General features: G+C 36.8%; 1 protein-coding gene across 2 annotated transcripts in view; it reads right to left on the bottom strand.

Moving 5' to 3' along the window:
- dnm1a (dynamin 1a) overlaps window positions 1–23,681 on the bottom strand; it is a 145,065-nt gene that overhangs the window by 84,240 nt on the left and 37,144 nt on the right. For both annotated transcript variants that reach the window (XM_049486370.1, XM_049486347.1), the window contains exons 2-9: window positions 15,919–15,992; window positions 12,195–12,344; window positions 11,864–12,067; window positions 10,427–10,525; window positions 8,121–8,281; window positions 6,687–6,829; window positions 6,047–6,182; window positions 604–671 (exon numbers count right to left, since the gene is read on the bottom strand). In XM_049486370.1, coding sequence (XP_049342327.1) covers window positions 604–671; window positions 6,047–6,182; window positions 6,687–6,829; window positions 8,121–8,281; window positions 10,427–10,525; window positions 11,864–12,067; window positions 12,195–12,344; window positions 15,919–15,992 — 1,035 coding nt within the window. The remainder of the gene's footprint in view (window positions 1–603; window positions 672–6,046; window positions 6,183–6,686; window positions 6,830–8,120; window positions 8,282–10,426; window positions 10,526–11,863; window positions 12,068–12,194; window positions 12,345–15,918; window positions 15,993–23,681) is intronic.

Here is a 23,681-nt window from a genome sequence, read left to right as displayed (position 1 = left end):
GTCTTCATAAGTCTCCAATAGTCTTTATTAGTCTCCAATTGTCTCCAATTCTTTACTGTCTAATGTGTCAACAGTAAATTTGAGCTTTTTTATTTACTGTTTCTGGTCAGTTGTGGCCCTAAAGGTTACAGAAGTGGGTTTGACAACAGGAGATAGTTGGTTCAATGCCCTGGACTGTAAGAAAGTGAGCAATTGTTCACCATATAGTGTGTTCACTGACATGGATGATTTAAGTCTGGTGGTTGTAATCTGTTGAACTGTTGTGCAAAGGATGTAGCTGTTATATCAGTCGAGCCCTGGTGGTTCTCATTAACTTTACCACATACAAGAACAGTTTATGGCCGGCTGAACCCACCTACAGTCAGTTCCAGGGTACAGTGAGTGCAGTTACTTTATCAGTGAAGACAAATCTAATCAGCAGCTGCTCTGCTCGTGTATCTATTAGAGTAAATCGCCCTTGGGCTGGAGGGAGGCTCAAGGTGCTGCAGTGATTAGATGTGTTTTTGCAATTAAATTGAGTTAAATTGAGTTGTTCTGGACAGACAGACAGGCATGCACACAGAGACAGTAAGACAGAGGTGAGGAGACAGAGGACAGACGTGCCTGATGCCGTGAATGTTCTTGATGGCGTAGCTGATCTCCTTGCGTAGCTCCTTCTCATCAAACTCCATCTACAGAGAAGAGGGTAGGAGAGTAAAGCATGAGTACCATCCTACCAGAAATCAGAGCAACATACTTACCAATATTTTAAATCATGTTATCCCATAAAAAAAAACACTTATCTCCAAAACAGCAACTTTATAGGAGACAGAAAAACCTTCTAAAATTTCAATTGAAGTCATGTTGGAGAATTTATATTGGTCCATTCATCAAGAAATTTTGGCACTGTGTAAGGAACAATTTGTGTGTTTAAATTATGTAGTGAACTAAAAATCAACAAAAATGGAGATACTTGTTTTTCATTGGACTGCAACAATATGTAGGACAATGAAGAGTTAGAAATCTTGCCCATGGATTAAATAGAATCCAATACTAGGGGTGGGTGATATGGCCCTTAAATAATTTCACTATATTTCATGATATTTTCATGGTACTCTTTGTGATATGACAAAACACTAAATTACAATAATTAATTAATCAAAAATACACTACTGCAACAAAATGAAAATCAAATTGTATTATTGCATATATGATATATATTAGATATTAACTGATATATTAAATAAAATAATAAAAAATAATTTTATCAGATTTGTAACAGAAGTCAATCATCCAGAATGTCATGATACTAAAAATATCACCATATATCCAGGATAATTAAAGTAAAATAAATTATACTGGACAGATATAATCTGTTTGTAGTAGATGTATAATGGGAAATGAGAGTAGTACCCCGATGTGATAATTAGGGGTGGGTGATACAATATTTCAGGGTATAATATATTTCACGACAAAAATGTTGCAGATATTATTGCGTATGATACATAGCAATGTGACTCAGATCAGAAGTCATGCAAATTTTACGTCATTCGCTCAGTAGAGAGGAAGGTTTTCAGTTATGGGAAAGTATTTGACAAAATTTCTAAATAAATGCTCCAATGCAACCACATGAGGGTGTAACTATAGTGTAAAAGTAAAAAATATATATATAGAGGTTAAAGTAACTATGAACTGAACTGTGTCCTTTGTACAATGAGATTAAATGTATTCTAAGAGATAAACCATGCCGTCAGCCATGAAAACTTCTTAATAGCTCGTGTGATGCTGGAGATGATGAAACCGAAACTTCAAGTGAAGCACTGCTGATGAATTGTTCAGACTAATGTAGGATGTAGGTCACATTAAGACACAAAGACAAAGTGTGAACAGACTAAATCAAACATCAGATTTGGATTGAAAATCGGATTTGGGCCACTTTACCCACTGTGTGAACGTAGCCTTATTGGTGTAGGACACTGTTTTACAATGACATGCCAATTTATCATGAAGCATTATCTCAGTTCAGTGGGTGGCTTAGGAATACCCATACTTGTGTAAGTGGTGAGGTGTTATCTTTTGAGTGACTTTGAACACTGACCAGTGTGCTCGTGATAAAGTGAATTATGGATGGGTACAGATGGATGGGATGTACCATTTCTGATGTTGCACAGACAGGTACTGTATTTAACATTTCTTTATTCACAGTGTAATTAATGTGTGTACTGGGAATACACCATAAATGGCTAATATAACCACTCACAGTGGACAGTGAACAGTGCAGTGCAGTGGGAGGTAATGATGGTGACTGGTGGCATAGATGGCTAGAATAATCCTTGCGAACAGACAAGTAACTTCATCAGAAATCACTGTAAGTGTAGTGTTCTTTTGCTTTATAATACTAGTTCCTGTCCCATTACTTTTGGCATGTCATACTTTGATATAAGCCGAGGGCTTCTCATCTACTCATTTCCTCTGTTACCAAAAAACTCAATGAGTAAGAACTGAAGTAAAAACCACTTTCGTTACACCATTTACGTCACTTTTCTCTCTGAGGATGAAAGGGTGTCTGACTCATTCCAGTTACAGCAAACTGGCTTCTGAATGATCTGCTCGTTCCCATTAGCACAACATGCTAATCTACAGCATGCTCGCTCGCCTCCACCAGTCTGCTGGATCTCACTGCCTTCAGAGCAGCTAGAATGTAGCAGAGTGATTCCAAGCAGCTGGCTGCGTCCACTCTCGAGCAGCACTTCCTGTTGGGTTGCTCCAGACAGTGTTTTATTGTGTGTGTGTGTGTGTGTGTAGTTTTTCTTTTCTCAGAAAGCGGGAAGGCGAATGTTTTACTCATAAAGCCTGCAGTCAGGGCCCGAGGGAGGCGCGAGTTTCAGCCGTGACTCACTCTGAAGCTGCTAAGTGATAGCAGAGAGACCCACGATGCTTTTCTACACACACACACACACTTACACACATTTATAAACACACACACACATGCACACACAGGAGAGTAGGAATATAGTAATCACGGCAAAGCCCAGCTGCCCTAAATCCATTCTGAACTTGCTGTTTTAGCTCTCCAGGCACATCAATCGGTTCCACTGTGAAAACATTTAAACTATAATAGATATTTCTCATTATTAAGATTATTTAGGATTAGTATGAGAATATAGACATTATGTAAACACCAAGCACTAGTATTGTATCTTGATTATAGATTCTCTGCCCAAGAAAATAGTCTGTGATGCAGGCGTCTGTTTTTTAATGCTATTTTTTATTTTATATAAAGCTATGGAGTTATAATCCGAATACAGCAAAATAACAAATCAATCTGTGTTAAGATCAAAAAGTTACACAAGTTAGAATGTTATAATCATGCAGATCTGGGCGCACTGGACTAGCAGTGCATAGACTTATTGCTGTTTTTTGTGTGTTTTTGGACGTAGCTATATGCTAAATATATGCTAAAATGTTTGTTTAAAAAGTGTTTTATATTCTTATAACTTGTTAATTATGTTAGAGTAAAGGAAAGTCATTGTAAATGCTGTTATTGTTGTTGGTCTATTTCAGTTTAATGATTGTGCAGTGCATAGCCGTCTTGCTGTTTTTAAACGTAAAATATAAATATAAAAATATAAGCTCTATAAAAATAATAAGAATAATTTGTTTAGAAAGTATTTTATATTCTTAATTCATGTTAAATTATATTAAATTACAGGAAAGTCACACAGATGGTCACCATCACTGCACTGTCCAGTATGTGTCACGTCTGGTGCTGTTAGCTCCTCTGTCCCTTCCACACCCAGCTCTAACGGAGGTTCTCAGGTCAACAACTACATTACCCAGAATGCACCACCCGCTGACATCACGCACTCACCTGATCACGTGACACCTCACCTGCTTCCTCCAGGAAGTCCTGAATACTGATTACTGGCACTATAAAAGAGCACTCCACACACACACCCATGCCGCGTATTGTAGGTTCTCCTCTTTACAAAGCGTTACTTTATCTCCTGTCTCAGTTTATCTTGTGTATGACCTTGCTTTTGTTTTCTCGACGCAGATTATTGCCTTTGCCTCTGATATTGGATTGCTTGTGTATTACCTGGACTGTGTTTTCACTACTGCCTCTTGGATTACCTCTGACATTGGATATCTCGTGTATGAACTCTGGACTGTCTCTCGTTTATGGTATGGTTTTGTCTACATTGCTCTGGTTTCTGGTGATTACCCATTTTCTGTATCAACCACGTCTTACATCTGTTTATTTTTATAATAAACATATATTTTTATCAGTATCTGCATGTGTCTGCAATTCTGTGCTCACCATGACAGTATGGGTGGTAACATAAGCCTTCTATAATGTTTTTCCAGTACACAATGCCAGTGAAACTGTGGATCGAGCAAAGTTAAATTCAGAAATTTACTGTCCCATCCATCTGCATTCACTATCAGGCCTCGTTTCAACTCTCGCTCCAATAATTCACATCACCTTGTCATGAGCACATTGGACACTGTGTGCAAGGGCGTAGGAGCGGGTTTGATATTGGGGGGGACACTTTTGCTAATGCACCAAAGCCCATATAGTTTCTTAGAACAACATTTAAGGAATTACTTTTAATCACAAATAATCCCTTTTTTCTGTACTCTGTTTATTATTAGTTACATCCAAGTAAAGGTGACTTTACAACCGCCATGTTACTCCACATTACATTTAAACAAATATGCGTGAAATGTCTGAATTATATACATATATGACAAAAACTGATCAGTTATCATCTGCGCTTTTAGTTGTTTCTACTGAAAGCACTTCTTATGATGGTGTCCTTTTTTGAAAAAAGAATGTAACTTTATGTTTCATAGAGATTTTTGACAGAAGTTAATATAAATATTAGACTAAAGAAAAAAACATTTGGATTCGCCTGGAATCCCTCTATTTACTCAGGATTTAGTCTTACTGTGAACTACAAATAAACAGAAGTCAGGTTAGAGCAGTGTTTCTCAACCCTGTTCCTACACATTCTACTGCATATCCCCACTGCCTACTCTGCTTTAAAGTCACTTAATAAAGTAAGTTGAGGTATGATGTGTCTAATACACTGCTGACATACATAATGAAAAGGATTTAAACAGGTAAACTCAGTAAAGGACTGTTTATTAGCTAATCAGTTGGATCTGGTAGAAAACACACAATTTTAGGGCAGAGATCAGGGTTAATAAACTGCTTTAAACTACCAACATAAAGTACTGTACTAAATTCTGACTATCCACTACATCTGGCTTCTAGCTAACTATTTTTTTCATTTACTATAGCTTACAGTAAGTCCTGCAATCCTAAATTAATAAACACAATTTGAAAATGAAATAGTGATTAGCTGATCAGGGCAAGCTGAACATAATATATATGTTTTTTTTAAGCCTTGACTCCCTGACTAGCTAATTCCAAAGTTAAGCTAACTGACTAACACAGCTGCAGTTTATTATCACACGGTGGGTTTAATCTGTGTGTTTTGATTTGGAGAGTCTTTTTAACCAGCTATCAGAAATAATCTCAACACAGGCCACATGGTAAACTCCATTACCTCTTAGAAAAATCGCCGTATATCCAGATTTACTTCAACACCAGCTGATGCTGGACACCACTTCTAAATCTCACAGCGAGGGGGAGGGGCTTCTCCTCCACCAGCAAGCTAACTCTTCTCGCAAGACCAGCGAGCTGATTGGCTGTTTCTCCTGAAAGGCGGGACTTTCTCCCTGAACCGGCACCGTGATTGGTTTCCCAGCGCTTAGCGGTCGGTCTCTTCATTAACAGTACGACTGAGCTAAACGAAACTATTTCATTTTTGGGGGGGACAAATCCACCTGTTGCTAATATTGGGTGGGACATGTCCCACCCATCCCCGCCGGTTCCTACGCCAATGACTGTGTGTATGGAATTGCAGTTTAAGTATTGATCATTGCATGACTGGATAAAATACAGTGTCCAGGGGGATAGTACAGAAGAAAAAGCCAGATTTTGTGTGTGTGTGTGTGTGTGTGTGTGTGTTTGAGAGAGAGAGAGACCATTACGCACCTTGACCAGTTCAAAAGGGAAGCGTTCATGAAAGATGCGGTTGATCCTGGCACCTCCTGAGAGCTCATATGTGTCAATCTGGTCTCCAGATCCTTCAATACGCTTCTCAAAGTCCACAGAGAACTGCTGTACCATCCTGCACACAGATAAGGCACGACACCAGGAGGGTGAAAACCAGCACATGCCTCCTCCGATACATGTGAAGTCAGACTCCGCCTCTTTTCCAACTGCTCCTGATGCAGCATTATCGAGTAGCATCACAGCGCACTCGGAGGAAAGAGCAAAGACTTTCTGATACAAAGAAGTTCTGATACATCAGCTCGCAGACGCAGCCTTGTGCTGATCGACATCACCTTAGGAGTGATGAGGGGAAAGAGTGAGCTGCATAAATAGCAATCGAACCAGCAATTTCCTGAACATAGTGGCAGTACTGTAGATTGCTGGACCACTCGGCACCCCCACAGTGTAGAGTTTACAAGTATAAAATATACATTTTAATCGAAAAGAATTTATAATAAAGATGAAGACAATAATAGTTAGGAGTTAAAAACAGCATGTATGTGTACAGTATATATGTGTGTGTGTGTACAGTATATAAATGTGTGTGTACAGTATATGTGTGTGTCAGTGAGTTACTGACTGCAGCAGGGCCTTGGTCTTGCGGGACGGATCATCTGGCCGGAAGTTCTTGTATTCCTCCACCTCCTTCTCAATGGACAGCAGCTGGCTCTGGAGCTTACTGCGCAGCCCGGGCAGCGTGTCACGGATGTGATTGGTCAGTTGCTAAGGAAAACATGTCAGAGATGGTTTGAGATAAAATACTGCAAATAGAACATTCACCACTTACATTTGCTAATGTTTTATTAAATAAATGTAGTTTTTTATTAATGAAACTGGGGTTTACATAAAAAAATAAATTCACACTTGAAAGTCTGACTTAAAGTTGAAGTTAAAGAATTGTGTTTGTTACGTTGTATACTATGTATTTATTATTAGTCTTATTAGTTTTTGTTTCACACTGCAGTTTAGTGACTGAGAGCACTTTAAAGAACTTTTATACATCTTGTCATGATGATCTGTATGGGCGAAGTCTCCACATATTTGACAATAGTTGCATTTACATTTACATTTGCAGCGTGTGCAGCAGTGTAGTTTTAGGAGTCTTGCCCAAGGACTCTTATTGCTGTATCACAGCATAGTCACCCAGACCAGGAATTGAACCCCAGTCATCTCCACCCCCTCAGATTCCTATAATTCCTCTTTATAAAGGGTATTAGTGAGGGTTAATCTAGTTACAGTAGATACAGAAATACCATTACTGCTGTGTAGTGAAATCATGTGAAGGTAAGTGGGATTTTTGGCACTACACCAGTTCTTTTTCTTCTTCTATTGTTTAACATGTAAAAATAGCCTGATTCAACTTCCTGCAATAAAAAATATATATTTTCCCACTATCAATAAACATCTATTTTCTGGTCTATTTTCATACATTCGACGCACTGGATTATAAGGTGCATTAAGCGACAATAGTAAGGAACAGGGGTGTCGCCATGTTTTCCTTTAAATTAAGCACTGGGTGGCAAGACATGTAAAGTTCAGCTAAGTACACAAAACTGTAATTCTTAAAAACATAGATTAAATAGATTAAACATAGATTCTTAATCTACATAGATTTCTCTCCTAAAAACTTTTTTTTTTTGGGTGAGTAAAGTGCTTCTGTTTATTTACAGTAAGCTTAGATTTGCTGATTTCCTCTAAGGCTGGGTGCAGCAGCATTAGCATAGCTAGCCGAGGTTAGCTGCTGAACGGTGAATGATGAAAGAGCTATCGCTCAGCTTTGTTAGCGGCTAATGCTAATATTGCTGCAGTCTCCGTGCTGAAGAAACTGAAACTCCTGTATAAGGCTCCACTACAGTGGAGTGGCTTTACTGCTTCTTACAACATGACTGGTAAAATTCATACAATATAAGCATTTGCGGGAAAATTAAAGAATTTTATATGAGCCTTATAGTGTAAAACATACGGCAAGTGTTAAAGCATTGTGAGTAAAATGAGTGAAACACGCTGCTCTCACCTGGTTGAGCGTTTTCTGCAGGTACGGAGTTCCCATGCGGTCGGCGAGGTGTCTGTAGCCTGGATGGGTCAGGAAGAACTTCCTCTCGGCAGCCATAGCAGCATTAATGTCCTTCCTCCCATCAATATCCTTCTGACTGCGGTTCACCACACCGATATAACCTGCAGAGATATCACACAGCGTCACAAACAAGCAGATTCTGTATCTTCTGCTGGAAGATCCAATAATGATGCAGAAGGCCTGTTTCTAATAAAGTGGCCAGTGATTGGAATTATGATTTACAGAAGGTGTTTCTGATAAAGTGGCCAGTTAGTGAAAGCACAATGTAGTACAGTAGTAGTAGGTGTTTCTAATAAAGTGGCCAGTGAGTGGAAGCACAATGTAGTAGAATAGTAGGTGTTTCTAATAAAGTGGCCAATGAGTAGAAGCACAATGTAGTGTAGTAGTATAGTAGGTGTTTATAATAAAGTGGCCAGTTAGTGGAAACACAAGGTAGTTTTAGTATAGTAGGTGTTTCTAATAAAGTGGCCAATGAGTGGAAACACAATGTAGTATAGTATTAATAGGTGTTTCTAATAAAGTGGCCAGTGAGTGGAAACACAATGTAGTATAGTATTAATAGGTGTTTCCAATAAAGTGGCCAATGAGTGGAAGCACAATGTAATATAGTAGTAGTAGGTGTTTCTAATAAAGTGGCCAGTAAATGGAAGTACAAGGTAGTTTTAGTATAGTAGGTGTTTCTAAAAAGTGGCCAGTGAGTGGAAACACAATGTAGTATAGTATTAATAGGTGTTTCTAATAAAGTGGCCAGTGAGTGGAAGCACATGGCAATAGTATAGGTGTTTGTAATAAAGTGTATTTGATTGTGAAATCATGTAGATGAGTGTAAAACACGCTTCATGTTCTGTTAATCTGCTCTGGAGTATTTGCTCTGTGCAGCAGGCCGTTTACCGCGTGCTCCAGCAGTCTGATAAAGTATGCGTGCGGTTTAGCATGTTACATGAGTAAGCTGAGGACTCTGGGAAGGTAAAGAGCGTATGATGGAAAAAACTTCAGAGCAGATCCAGCTCTACCCGGAGCCCAGCGGAAAAATGGCACGTCAGCATAATGCATTCAAGGGTTTCCCATAAATATGTTTTATTGCTAAGCAAAAAAAGCAACAGAGGGTTTTTTCCAGATGTGTCGCTGAAATCAAGACATTGTTTTTTTTTCCTCTAACCCCTGGGTGTTCTCCCACTCTCTCTATCTTTCTTTCCCTCTCACTTTCTCACTCTCTCCTTCACTTTCTCTCCTCCTCTTCCTCTCTCACTCTCAAATTGCAGTACTGGATGCCGCAGTGAGTCTCACAACCTTTCCTCCACTAGAGGGAGCCATGGAGAGAGACTGTTTGCTTGAGATATACAGTTCTGGAATATATTTATAGGTATATGTTTGAATAAATTGAACATTGTTGTTTGATTATATAAACTACAGACAGCATTTCTTCAAAATTCCAAATAGAAATATTGTCATTTAAAGAAAATTAAAATATTTTTATTTGGAATTTGAGAAAATTTTTGTCTGTAGTTTACAGAATAAAACAACAATGTTAATTTTAAGAGTTCTAAGAGTTCAGAAATCAATATTTGGTTGAATAACCATGTTTTTTAATCACAGTTTTCATGCATCTTGGCATCATGTTCCTCCTCCACCAGTCTTACACACTGCTTTTGGATAACTTTATGCCTTTATTCCTGGTGCAGTTCAGCTTGATTTGATGGTTTGTGATCATCCATCTTCCTCTTGATTATATTCCAGAGGTTTTCAATTTGGTAAAATAAAAAAAATAAAAACTCATCATTTTCATCTACAAGTGGTCTCTTATTTTTTCCAGAGCTGTATAGTACATATAATTTGCAAGAAAAAGAAAAAAATGAATAAAAGATGCATTATTTCATTATTATTTCATTTATTTTGTTATTATTATAATCATTCACTTGATGTCAATAGATGAAAAACTATTAAAAGAATAAATCCAAATCATTTCAGAGGCTGGTTTGGTAAATCAGAGCTTATTGATGGTAAATCAGGTGATATGATGATGGAATTGAACACTACAAGATCTTTATTCTGTTTTTCAGCATCTGTTTTAAAGTGATCTGGAGTTTTTACAGTATGAAAACCCTTCTTACTGAAATAAATTATTTACAATAATGTGCTTATAAGAGCCTAAAATCTAAACACTGTACTGTGTGCATTTATTGAGATTGGAAGCAATACTTTGAGTTCCCATCAAATGATGTTACACTGCTGTTGGCTCCTCTCACCTCTGCGCAGCGGCAGCAGCTTGTTTTCCAGAATATCTCGAGCGTCTGTTCCTTCATCCATCAGATCCAGCTTAGTGATCACACCGATGGTGCGCAGACCTGTTCTCACACACACACACACACACACACACACACACACACAAATACTCACAAAATCAGCATCACTTAGATTAAGCCTAGTGTAGTTCTACACCTGTGTGAAATAATTTAGTAAAGTGTTTAAAAAGTGTTAAACAAACCAGAATATGTTTTATTTTTAAGATTATTCTATAAAGTAGCACCTTTTGCTTAGATTACAGTTTTGCACATCTTGGCTGCATTTTCTCAGTCAGCTTTATGAGGTAGAGTCACCTGGAATTCAGACGTTTAGTTAACAGCTGTGCTGAACTCATCAAGAGTTAATTACTTGAATTTCTTGTCTCTAAATAAAGTGTTTGAGAGCATCAGTTAAAGTAAAGTAGTGAAGAGGTAGAGTTACAGGTGTACAGTGAATAATAGCTCTATTTAAGTAGATGTCCTCTGAAAATGTTGAAAATTCTAAAAACAGAAATATTTAAAGATTCCACATGTAATTTTCCTAACATTACATTTGTTTGTGTTTAGTGCTTTACCAATGTACCCTACACTTCAGTCCTTCACTCTAAGATCTACAGATTTTTATTTATTAACATCAGTTTCATTGGCATTAGGATAACACCCTGTGGAATACCATACACTCTATATCAACCAATAGTCACCAACAGTACACTACAGTTTCTGCATTACAGTTAATAGCTAAATAAGGTGGTAAACACTGTAGTTCACTGCTTGGCACATCGATTGTTTTATTCTGTCTACATGCTTCTGAGATGTCTCAGTAGGACATACTGTATTATCCAGAAACAATACTCAACTACGCAACTAACCACACTAACTTACAGACTGCAAAAGCTGGCAAGCTCCACACCACAGGTGACGAACAACTGGCGAAAGACATGGCATGCGGATATGTATATGTGGATTCCACATCTAGCGTTCTGTGTATAAGCAGGTGTTTCTGTTAAACGGTGTGGGGTTCTAATTCATATTATGGCAAGAACTACTCAACTAAGTAAAGAAAAAAAAAACATACAAAAAATCATGACATTTGAAAGTATCTTCAATTGCAGTCGCAAAGACCATCAAAAAGTTACGATGAAACTGGCTCTCATCAGGACCGCCCCAGGAAAGGAAGATCAAGAGTTTTCTCTGTTGTACAAGATAAGTACCAGATAAGAGTATCGCCAGATAAAAGTATTTATATGCTTCACAAAGTATTCTGGTTTGTTTAACACAAGATGAGATGAGTGTGCTTCATGAGACACATCCCTGCTGCAACACTACTGTCCTTCTTTACCAATTTTTTTTTTCAGGGCTATGACGGCGTTCTGAACATATCTCAGAAGATCACCGGCTCACCTTGCGGGTCGACTTCTTTGGCAATCTTCAGGGCATCAGAGTTGGCGAGATCGGAGTTGGCAGGAGACACAGCCAGCAGCAGACAGTTCTCTTTAGTGACGAACTGCATCAGCATTTCCTTGATTTGGTGCTCGATGTCCGCAGGCTGGTCCCCCACTGGCACTTTGGTCATTCCAGGAAGATCCACCAGAGTCAGGTTCAGAACTGATGGGAGAAGAGGATATTTAGTGTTGAGAAGCAAATAAAATATTTGAGTTAGGTAAGTTGATTTGTAACCTGTTAATGTATTATTTTGAATACATTTGAATGAATAATGATAAGTGTATCTCACCGTTAGGAGAGTAAACCCTCAGGTTAATGGGCACAGGAGAGATGCCCTTATTTTGCCCGGTGACCCGATCCGTCTCCGCCTCGATCTCCTGCCGTACCTCATCAAAGTCTGTGAACTTTTTCCCCTTACAGTGCAAAAACTCAGCATATTCTGCAAAGAGAAGAAAAGAAACTCTTCATCTTTAAGGGATACAAAAATGGAAGAGAAAATATTACAAAGCTGAGAGAATTCTGCATGGAGGAGTGGGAAAATCTTCCTCCCATACATGTCAGGGACTGCTAGATGCTTTAAGGGATATTTCAAATTGGAAAGGGGTTAATAGTAGCTATTACAGCATATGGTACCATAATATTTTTTTCATTTTTATTTTGTTATATAAGCTTTAACACTCTGTACTTTTCAAATGGAGCTTAAATGTCGATATGTTTAAATTTGTTCAAAAAATTCAAAGGTCTTCATTGATTTATTTCACATGACAGTATATGGACAAAATACACATCTATACTGTCTTTACTGTGTAGAGAAGACTTTCTACTAGATTGTGGACAATTGCTGTGAGGATTTGGTTGGAAAAACACAGAAACGTTGTTAATAGAAGCAACATAATTTCTATTAGACAAAATATACTTTATATACAGAAACCACAGATAAAATACAGCTCTGCAAAAAATAAGAGAGCACTTAAAAATGACGAGTTTCTTTGATTTTACCAAATTGAAAACCTCTGGAATATAATCAAGAAGAAGATAAATGATCAGAAGCCATCAAACCAAACTGAACAGCTTGAATTTTTTGCACCAGGAGTGCAGGCATAAAGTTATCCAAAAGCAGTGTGTAAGACTGGTGGAGGAGAACATGATGCCAAGATGCATGATACCTGTGATTAAAAACCAGGGTTATTCCACCAAATATTGATTTCTGAACTCTTAAAACTCTTTATGAATATGAACTTGTTTTCTTTGCATTATTTGAGGTCTGAAAGCTCTGCATCTTTTTTGTTATTTCAGACTTTTTTCATTTTCTGCAAATAAATGCTCTAAATGACAATATTTTTATTTGGAATTTGGGAGAAATGTTGTCTGTAGTTTATAGAATAAAACAACAATGTTCATTTTACTCAAACATATACATATAAATAGCAAAATCAGAGAAACTGATTCAGGAACTGAAGTGCTCTCTTACATTTTTCCAGAGCTGTATGTTATCATTAGAACACCTTACTACACTAGATGGCAGTGTTGATAAGCACTGAAAATGAGTCCTGAAAATCTGGGATTCAGTAGATTTAGTTGAGTTATTGAAGGATTAAATAAATCCTAAATAAATAAAACTCTCTGACAAGCTGGGCACAGACAAGTAAATCTATAATGAAGCCACTTGAAATCTTATATAAACGCACTCTTAAAGCTTTAGATCAGAAACCTAATTGTTTTCACAGCTGTCAAATTTTTAAAAGGTACATACTTAATATATTTGGTTAAATATAATTTGGTTAAATATGTCAAATGATGTCTCGTTTTTAAAATACTACACAACACTGCCCATCCTCCTCTTAGGATTTTTATTACACAAAGAACAAGCGTTCAGGTTACTAGAGGTTCCACTAGAGGAGACTGCAAAATTCCCATTCGAAAAAGTACTTTTAGTCAGTCAGCCTCTAAAGAATGGAATTTGTTGCCAGTCCAGCTCAAATTGTGGCTTGTTAATAATCAAATATGTGAACATTAGAGCATGAACCGCCGCCTACTGAATACTAAACACTGAACATTCTATATTGTTGTGTATAGTAAGGGATGTTGTGTTGTCAATTGTTATTGTGTTGTATTGTTAATTGTTATTATGTTGTATTGTTTGTATTGTGTATTATGGATAATTGTTTTAGAGCTGGCCAGGGACTACAGATGAAAATTAGCCTTCACGGCTAACTCTGGCTTATTTACAGTTGTTTTCTGTTGATTAATGAGCATTGTCCCTGTCAACTAAATAAAAAATGAAGAAAAAGAAGTTGTAGAATGAAGTTTAGGTTTAGTTATTTAGTCATTTGTAAACTGATACCACGGCAGCAAGCTGGCAGATATTTTTATCTTCGCTCTGTCTCTTTAAAATTAGCTCAGTGGAACTTTTAATGGAAGTCGATTTATTTGGTTTAATCAAAGATTCAATTTTGGACACAATGCAAAGACCAAAACGGGCTGTGAGGATCTGAGTTAAACAGCTGAGAGTTGGGGAATTGGGAATTTTCTATCTTAAAGTGAATTTTAACTCATTCAGATTTAAATAGTGTTCAGTGCTGGAGTTATTTGACAGAGTTAAATACAGTATTTCAGTATTCACTCAAATTAATCCAGTAAATACTGTTAAACTCCACAGAGATTTAATTAAACTCCACCCAATTAAACTCATTATTTCCACAATGGGCTTGCCCCCACCAATCCTAACTTACCATCAGTGGGTATTCCCATTTATTTGGCATAATGGTTGCTTGCCTAGCCAACGTGTTGTAGGCTATAAGAGCAAGTTACGTTATGTTTTGTACTGTAAACTGTGACAAAGTATTGGCAAAGCATCAAGTAAAGGGATGTTTTATCCTGTATTACGAACCAAAAACACACTCTAACCTCTCCTTAGTAATAATTCAATACTAAATAGTCATATCATAACATTTGATTATTTGTCTTCTTATTTATTTTTTTAACTGTTTTCAGTGTTAGCGTCACAATTTAGGGAGTTAAACAAATACAAATGTGAGTTAAAAAGGATCTCTGGCAATGTTTAACTATTTTAAAAGTGTTGATTTATCTCCAAAGAATGTGGAGCTACTGTATATAAACCCTAAAAAAAGAGTTCAAATCAACTCTGTGGGAGTTAATGCAACACTTGACTTTCTGCTTTTTACCAGTAGGAATAGACTAGGAATAGACAAGCTCTATATGTGTACGTGTGCACATCTGTATCAGCAATGGTTACTTAAAGTAGGTGACTGCACCAAAATTTGGACATACAGTACTGTGCAAAAGGTTTAGGCACCAAAGCAAATTACACTAATTCATTTATCTCAGCAATACGAGTGTTTTTACCTGAAAAAAGCACCACATATGATTGGATAAACATACATACAGTAAAACGTAACAAGTAATTCTCATTTTTAACTAAGTATGTAATATCCTGTGAACCTTTGAAGTTGTAGAACAAAGTGTAGAGATTCCAGATTTCTCCTGGATGATTTCCCTCAGCCAGCATGTGTAACTATATGTTCAATTCCGATGGCAGCTCACCTGATTTACCACATTTACCAATTTACCAAACCAGGTTATGATTAATATGATGAGAACTAGAAATGAAATAACTCAATTAAACTCAGATTAAGAGGAGAGATTTGGAGATGTTTTAAGGAAAACAGGGCTGTAAAAGCTCTGCTTTTTGAAAAATTGCTGTTTGTGTTTATTGTAATGCTGTTATGTGTTTTACTGAGCTAAAAAAAACACTTACTTTACAGATTAGAAGCTTTTTCTTTTTACTGAAATTCTCACAGGTGCTTAAAACATTTGCACATTACTGTAAACTGTACAGTTTGTTCAGTATTAGGACAAAATTACAAAGCATAAGTGTAAATGCAGTCATTGTAAATCAATGTATTAGAAGGAAACATGTTCAGTAATTAAGTAAGCTACACTTTGTGGAGTAGCTGTAGCGTGTTAGCATGTTAGCATGGCAGCGAGCTCACCTGTGGGGCAGTTGATGAGCTGCAGGACCAGGGGGCGGCGGGTGACGATGCCAGATCCACGGGGGAGGAAGTCCCTGTGACACAGAGCAGGAAGTGAGGTGGGAAATTAGGAGACAGGACAACAGATAACAGAAGAGGAAAGCACACCAATATAACACACACACACACACACACACAACCAGGCCCTGTTACCCAGTCTACCACAGTCACACCAGTGCATTCAAGGTCAGACCATTACAGCACCAGCGCTACTGCTGTCGTACCTGATTATAAACACACTGAAAACACTGGCCATGCACTTCCTCAGCAGAGTGGTTTAAGCATCTAAGCATGCATTAAATAAAAATATATATTTAGCTAAATGTTCACTATCAATATCACTTATCTTTCTTGGTATCTGTTTGCTGCCTTCTCACAAACTGACTGATGTTTAGCTGAAAGATACGAGCTGTACAGGGCTAGGATAGTACCAGTAGCTGAGATAACTTAGCAATAGGATTTGTTTGTTCACCAAAAGACCGTCTGCCTTTTTTTCTGAGTAAATTGCATTCACATGTGACTTGAGTCCCACTGCTCAGGCAATTCATGATTAAAATAACACTACTGAGGTTAATTTATAACTGGTGTAGCAGTACTGAGGTAAATTATTGATTAGCATAGAAGTACTGAGGAAACTTCTTGATTAGAATATCACTGCTGAGGTGAATTCATGATTGGAATGGCACTGCTGAGGTAAATTCATGATTAGAATAATACTGCTGAGGTAAATTCATAATTGGAGTAGCAGTACTGAGGTAAATTCGTGATTTGAATATCACTGCTGAGATAAATTCTTGATCAGAATAGCACTTCTAAGGTAAAGTCATGATTAGAATATAACGACTAAGGTAAATTCATGACAAGCCTAGCATGACTAAGGTAAATGATTATAATAGCAAAACTGAGTTGAATAGCACTACTGAGGGAAATTCATGATTGGAATGGCACTGCTGAGGTGAATTCATGATTGGAATGGCACTGCTAAGGTAAATTCATGACAAGAATAGCACTACCAAAGTAAATTCATGATTAGAATAGCACTGCTGAGATAAATTCTTAATTAGAATAGCACTAAAAAGGTAAAGTCATGATTAGAATATAACTGCTAAGGTAAATTCATGACAAGAATAGCACTACCAAAGTAAATTCATGACTATAACAGCAATAATGAGGTAAATTCATGAGTAAAATAGCACTACTAAGGAAAATTCTTATTGGAATGGCACTGCGCAGGTACATTCATGATTGGAGTAACAGTACTGAGGTACATTCATGGTTAAAATAGTATTACTCAGGTAAATTCTTGATCAGAATAGCACTGCTGAGGTGAATTCATGATTAGAATAGCACTGCTAAGGTATATGCATGATTAGGTCTTTAGTACACAGAGTCACTAAACTACAGTGTGAAGCCAAAACTAACCGGAATAAATGTACATAATTCAGTGTAACAAACACACAAATCTTGGTGCCCTTGTCGCAAGTTGTGAACTAGTTTATATTATCTTCAAATAATAAAAACTAGTTTTTATTAACTTGAAGCTGTATGAAACAAGACATTGTCATATAGGTAACAGATCAATTATGAATTTCTTCAAATCCAGCCCAGTCTCAGTTTACTTGTTTCAGTTTTCCCTGTGATGCTCTGCTTGTTTCAGTTTTGGCTGGATTTCTGTAGCTCAGCTGTGTCTTGTGTGTAGCCCCGCCCCCTCCTCATTACTCCCTGGTGTTTCATGTTTAGTGTCACGCTGACTCTAAAACAGAAGGCTCTGCCTCTATGCCCTGCTGCTGTGCTGTCTAACAAACCAGTGCTTTAGAAAACAGTGTAGTGATGAAACTCTTCGCATGTCCTGATCTCACCATGATAACTATAGTACTCTGTTGCATTTAATTTATTACCTGTTAATTTTTTTTTATAAACAATTAACTATTTATTGTATAATTATACAGACAAGCAGGACCATGTGCGTTCCACATTATTTTTATGGCAAATTGTAAGATATTATGTAATTAAATAAATTGAACAAGTTGTACAATTCAAGTTTTTAATCACAGTTATCGTGCATCTTGGCATCATGTTCTCCTCCACCAGTCTTACACACTGCTTTTGGATAACTTTATGCTGCTTTACTCCTGGTGCAAAAATTCAAGCAGGCCTGTGATCATCCATCTTCCTCTTGATTATATTCCAGAGGTTTTCAATTTGGTAAAATCAAAGAAACTCTTTTTAAGTGGTCTTTTATTTTTGTCCAGAGCTGTATGCATATACAAATATGGAAATGTAAAAAAGATTGACTTCAAATATGTAAATTTAACAAATTACGCAATTCTGATATATACCTGCAGTAATCTAACAAGTTGTTTTATTGCAATAAGTTGGCAATAATTTGTAACATTGAATTTGTAGAATTCAAATAGGTATTTAGAGAATTTTTGTATTATGTAGAATTTCAAAATGTAATTGCAGAATTGCAAAGATTAGTAGTATTCCAATATGAATTTGCAGAAATGTATAGTTATCTTTACAGTATCCTTGTTTTGTTCTTTACACTTTTATATTAATTTAGAGTAAAAAATAAGAGTACGCCTATGTTAAAGAATTTTATGCAATTATTCCATTCTGTGCCATCAACAAAGAATATTTTACATTAATAACAATATACATTATTTAAGAATCAATGTTTTTCTTTACTCCTAATCATCACTCATAGATCTCCTGTGATGTTATTTGGCACCGTTTGAAAATACTAGCTGCACTTAACAGTGTGTAAATATGTCATAATGTCATATGTCATAATATACAGCAGGAAAAAATAAAAAAAATGAAGAGAGCACTTCAGTTTCTGAATAAGTTTCTCTGATTTTGCTATTTATAGGTTTATGTTTGAGTAAAATGAACATTGTTGTTTTATTCTATAAACTACAGACAACATTTCTCCCAAATTCCAAATAAAAATATTGTCATTTAGAGCATTTATTTGCAAAAAATGAGAAATGGCTGAAATAACAAAAAAGAAAAAAGAGGAAGAGCTTTCAGTTCTCAAATAATGCAAAGAAAACAAGTTCATATTCATAAAGAGTTTTAAGAGTTCAGAAATTAATATTTGGTGGAATAACCCTGTTTTTTAATCACAGTTTTCATGCATCTTGGCATCATGTTCTCCTCCACCAGTCTTACACACTGCTTTTGGATAACTTTATATCTTTACTCCTGATGCACAAATTCAAGCAGTTCAGTTTGGTTTGATGGCTTGTGATCATCCATCTTCCTCTTGATTATATTCCAGAGGTTTTCAATTTGGTAAAATCAAAGAAACCCATAATTTTTAAGTGCCCTTTTTTTCCAGAGCTTTATATAGCATCTTTACAAATGGTTCAAAATTTAAACTAAATAAAATTGTGTGAGACTTTTTTGTCATATTTCAGAGATGTAAAGTTATATTATGACAGTAAATGTGTCCTTTACTATGGAATAGTGTGGATTAAGAAAGTTTCTGCATAAAATCATGATTTTCCCAGTTGTCGCTGCAGACTGCTCGTTCACTGCTTACTGAAATGACAGTGTGTTTAAAGCTGCCGGCAGCATTACCCGCCCGCTGAGAGAGTGTGAGTGTGTGTGCAGCACACTGAATCACCATCCACAGCTCAGACTCCTGGAGCCCAACCAACACAGCACCAGGACTGTCTTTCCACCTTCCGCTTTATTCATCTGGCTGAAGCGAGGCGAGCGGCAGACGCTGCCAGGATGCTCTCATATGCAAATTAGGTGTAGGACAGTATGATAATTTCCTATCGTCCTATAATGGCCACAATATTCAGTGTTTAATTATTCTAGTAATACTGTTACACACTTTACACTGAACATATTTAAAATGCTTACACCCCTTCTAATGATTTCAGCCTTCAGCTACGTTAAGATGCACCCATTGCTGGCAAATAGTTTTTCTAGTCACTATAGAGAAGCACTGCCAATAGAATAGTGTTATTTGTAAGCTAATACAGCTCTGTAAAAAAAATTAAGAAACCATTTAAAAATGATGAGTTTCTTTGATTTTACCAAATTTACCAGATGGACGATCACAAGCCATCAAACCAAGCTGAACTGCTTGAATTTTTGCACCAGCAGTAAAGGTATAACATTATCCAAAAGCAGTGTGTAAGACTGGTGGATGACAACATGATGCCAAGATGCATGAAAACTGTGATTAAAAACCAGGGTTATTCCACCAAATATTGATTTCTGAGCTCTTAAAACTTTATGAATATGAGATTGTTTTCTTTGCATTATTTGTGGTCTGAAAGCTCTGCATCTTTTGTGATTTTAACAGAGGAAAGCGCAGCGACTCGGTTCTGATACATCAGCTCACAGACGCCTTGTGCTGATTGACATCACCCAAGAGGGGAAGAGGGGAAAGAGCTCCATCTACTGTACACACCCAGAGAGAGCAAGGACAACTGTGCTCTCTCAGGGCTCCAGTAGTCGATGGCAAGCTACATGATCAGGATTCGAACCAGCAATCTCCTGATCATAGTGGCAGCACTTAGCCTCCTGGACCACTCAGAGCCTGTATCCCTCATTTTCAATGCAGCCAAGCATTCACAACTCAGGTGAGCTAAAATAAGTAACTTTATAAACAAAATAATCAAAATTAAATGGTAAAAGCATAAAAACTATTTAGAATAAAATCATAAGTGGACAAGCTAAAATGTAATAAAGAGATAAAGCAATAAAATAAAGGGATAAATAATTGGAATAATAAAGTATATAAAATAAAAAAATGAAAAAAATGATAAAATAAAGTAAAACAAGGTAAGCAATAAATAAAAGGACTAAATGTGTAAAGTAAATTAAATAAGTAAAAAGACTAAAAGATAAAACAGAAAATGTGATTATTAAATAAATAAAAGATAAAAGAAAAACTGGTTAGAAATGTTAAAAGCTCAAAATTATTTAGTGACTTTTAGTGAGTTTTAGAGTTTCCTGTAGTGAATTCCAGCTTGCTGGTGTTATGTAGCTAAAAGCAGATTTGACTATGAATGAGCAGGTGTCCCAATATTTTATATAAAGTATATAGTTTATAGTTTATTCATAAACAACAGTGGGAAAAAAAGCTAAATTAAAGCTTAATTCTGTTTAAATCCAATCAGAAACACTGGTTCCTTCTAGAAAATCTAATATAAATCAATTAATATGAGCTACGTGATTACATGATGATGATAATAATAATAAGTACATATGCTGCACTGATGTGGGCCTCAGGGCTTTAAACTGACACTACTGTTTTATACACAAGTCCAAATACAGCTGCCCTGAGGATACCCTGCTGAAAAAATACAGCTTTTGCTGAATCTTAATGAGTTCAATGAATTCTGTAAAAAAAGAATGTCCCATAAACAAAAACAATACAATATATCGCAATTCCTGTATTTTGTTCCACGCCTAATTTGCAATATGTTTTAGCGTAGACACATACATGCATATAGAGTACCAGTCAGACGTTTGGACACCCCTTCTTGTTCACTTCTTGTTTTTCTGCATTGTAAATGAATACTGAAGTTATCCAGACTATGAAGGAACACATAAGGAACCATGTTGTAACTTAAAAAAAGTGTTAAACAAACCAAAAAAATAGTCTGTGATGAAGCATTTGGGTGCTCTTACCTGGGGTTTTATTAACTTCTTAATGTATCTGATGCTGGTAACTCTAAAGAACTTATCCTGTGCAACAGAGGGAACTCTTGCTCTTCCTTTCCTGAGGCGGTGCTGATGAGGGCCAGTTTTATCTTTAATATCTTTGATGGTCTTTGCATTGGCATTTTTTTATTCATTAAAGTCATTTTTCTTTACTTAGTTGAGTTGTTCTTGCTTTCTTATAATATGTATTAAAACATTACTCAAATATTCACTATTCACTGTATACCTGTAACTCCACCTCTTCACTACTTTACAACTGATGCTCTCAAACACTTGATTAAGAGCCAAGAAATTCGAGTGATAATTAACTCTTGATGAGTTCAGCACAGCTGTTAACTGAAAGCCTGAATTCCAGGTGACTCTACCTCATAAAACTCACTAAGAAAAAATAGCTGAGATGTGCAAAACTGTCTAATCTAAGCAAGACGTGCTACTTTGAAAAATCTAAAATATAAAACATATACTGGTTTGTTTAACATTTTTTCATTTACTAAATAATTCATATACTTTTCTTCATTGTTTGGATGACTTTAGTATTAATCTACAATGCAGAACATTTTAAAATAATGAATAGTCATTGAATTTAAGATGTGTCTTAAACTTTTGACGTGTACCGTGTACTACTGTGTTCTGCAGATGAGTGTCTTTTCATTTGTCGTGAGCTATTGGGAGCCTGTGCTGCCAGATGGTGCTCAAAGTGTGTGTGTGTGTGTGTGTGTGTGTGTGAGTGTACATTCTGTATTTCTTTGTTAAAGAAGAGAGATATCAGACATAGTTAGAGAGCCTGTGGCGGTGTCTATTTTTACAGCGAGCAGAGTCCAGTGTGTTGGACAGTATTGAAACGCTGCTCTCTGGATGCTCCTTAGAGACAGTACTTTAGGAGAACTGAAGGTTGCCGGTTGCCAGATGCTCCCAAGGGCTGGGCTTTATGTAGTTTATACTGGTGTATTGCGATGTTGAGATGCTATAATATTACTTTACTCATTTTGTGTACTTTATTTAAATTAAATTAAATAGCTACCAAACACAACCCCATAGCGAACAAACAGAAACCACCCGAGAAACTGTAGCAATAATCTATTCAGAAGCACCATAGCAATCACCTGAGAAACTATAGCAATCATCTATGCAGAAGCACCATAGCAACCGCCCAAGAAACTATAGCAATCATTCATGCAGAAGCACCATAGCAATCACTCGATAAACTATAGCAATCATCTATGCAGAAGCACCATAGCAACCACCCAAGAAACTATAGCAATAATCTATGCAGAAGCACCATAGCAACCACCCGAGAAACTATAGCAATCATTCATGCAGAAGCACCATAGCAATCACTTGATAAACTATAGCAATCATCTATGCAGAAGCACCATAGCAACCACCCAAGAGACTATAGCAATAATCTATGCAGAAGCACCATAGCAACCACCCGAGAAACTACAGCAATCATCTATGCAGAAGCACCATAGCAACCACCCGATAAACTATAGCAATCATCTATGCAGAAGCACCATAGCAACCACCCGAGAAACTATAGCAATCATCTATGCAGAAGCACCATAACAACCACCCAAGAAACTATAGCAATCATTTATGCAGAAGCACCATAGCAACCACCCGAGAAACTATAGCAATCATCTATGCAGAAGCACCATAGCAACCACCCGAGAAACTATAGCAATCATCTATGCAGAAGCACCATAGCAACCACCCGATAAACTATAGCAATCATCTATGCAGAAGCACCATAGCAACCACCCGAGAAACTATAGCAATCATCTATGCAGAAGCACCATAACAACCACCCAAGAAACTATAGCAATCATTTATGCAGAAGCACCATAGCAACCACCCGAGAAACTATAGCAATCATCTATGCAGAAGCACCATAGCAACCACCCGAGAAACTATAGCAATCATCTTTGCATAGGCACCATAGCAACCACTAGAGAAACTACCAAGACACTTTATTGTAGCTACCTGGGATCTAGCAAATCATAACTACCATCTAAGAACATCATAACAAC

Source organism: Astyanax mexicanus, chromosome 1 (genome assembly GCF_023375975.1).
Source record: "Astyanax mexicanus isolate ESR-SI-001 chromosome 1, AstMex3_surface, whole genome shotgun sequence".
Lineage (NCBI taxonomy): Eukaryota > Metazoa > Chordata > Actinopteri > Characiformes > Acestrorhamphidae > Astyanax > Astyanax mexicanus.
The sequence above is the reverse complement of the archived record's forward strand: the minus strand, read 5'-3'. Positions and strand labels throughout refer to the sequence as shown.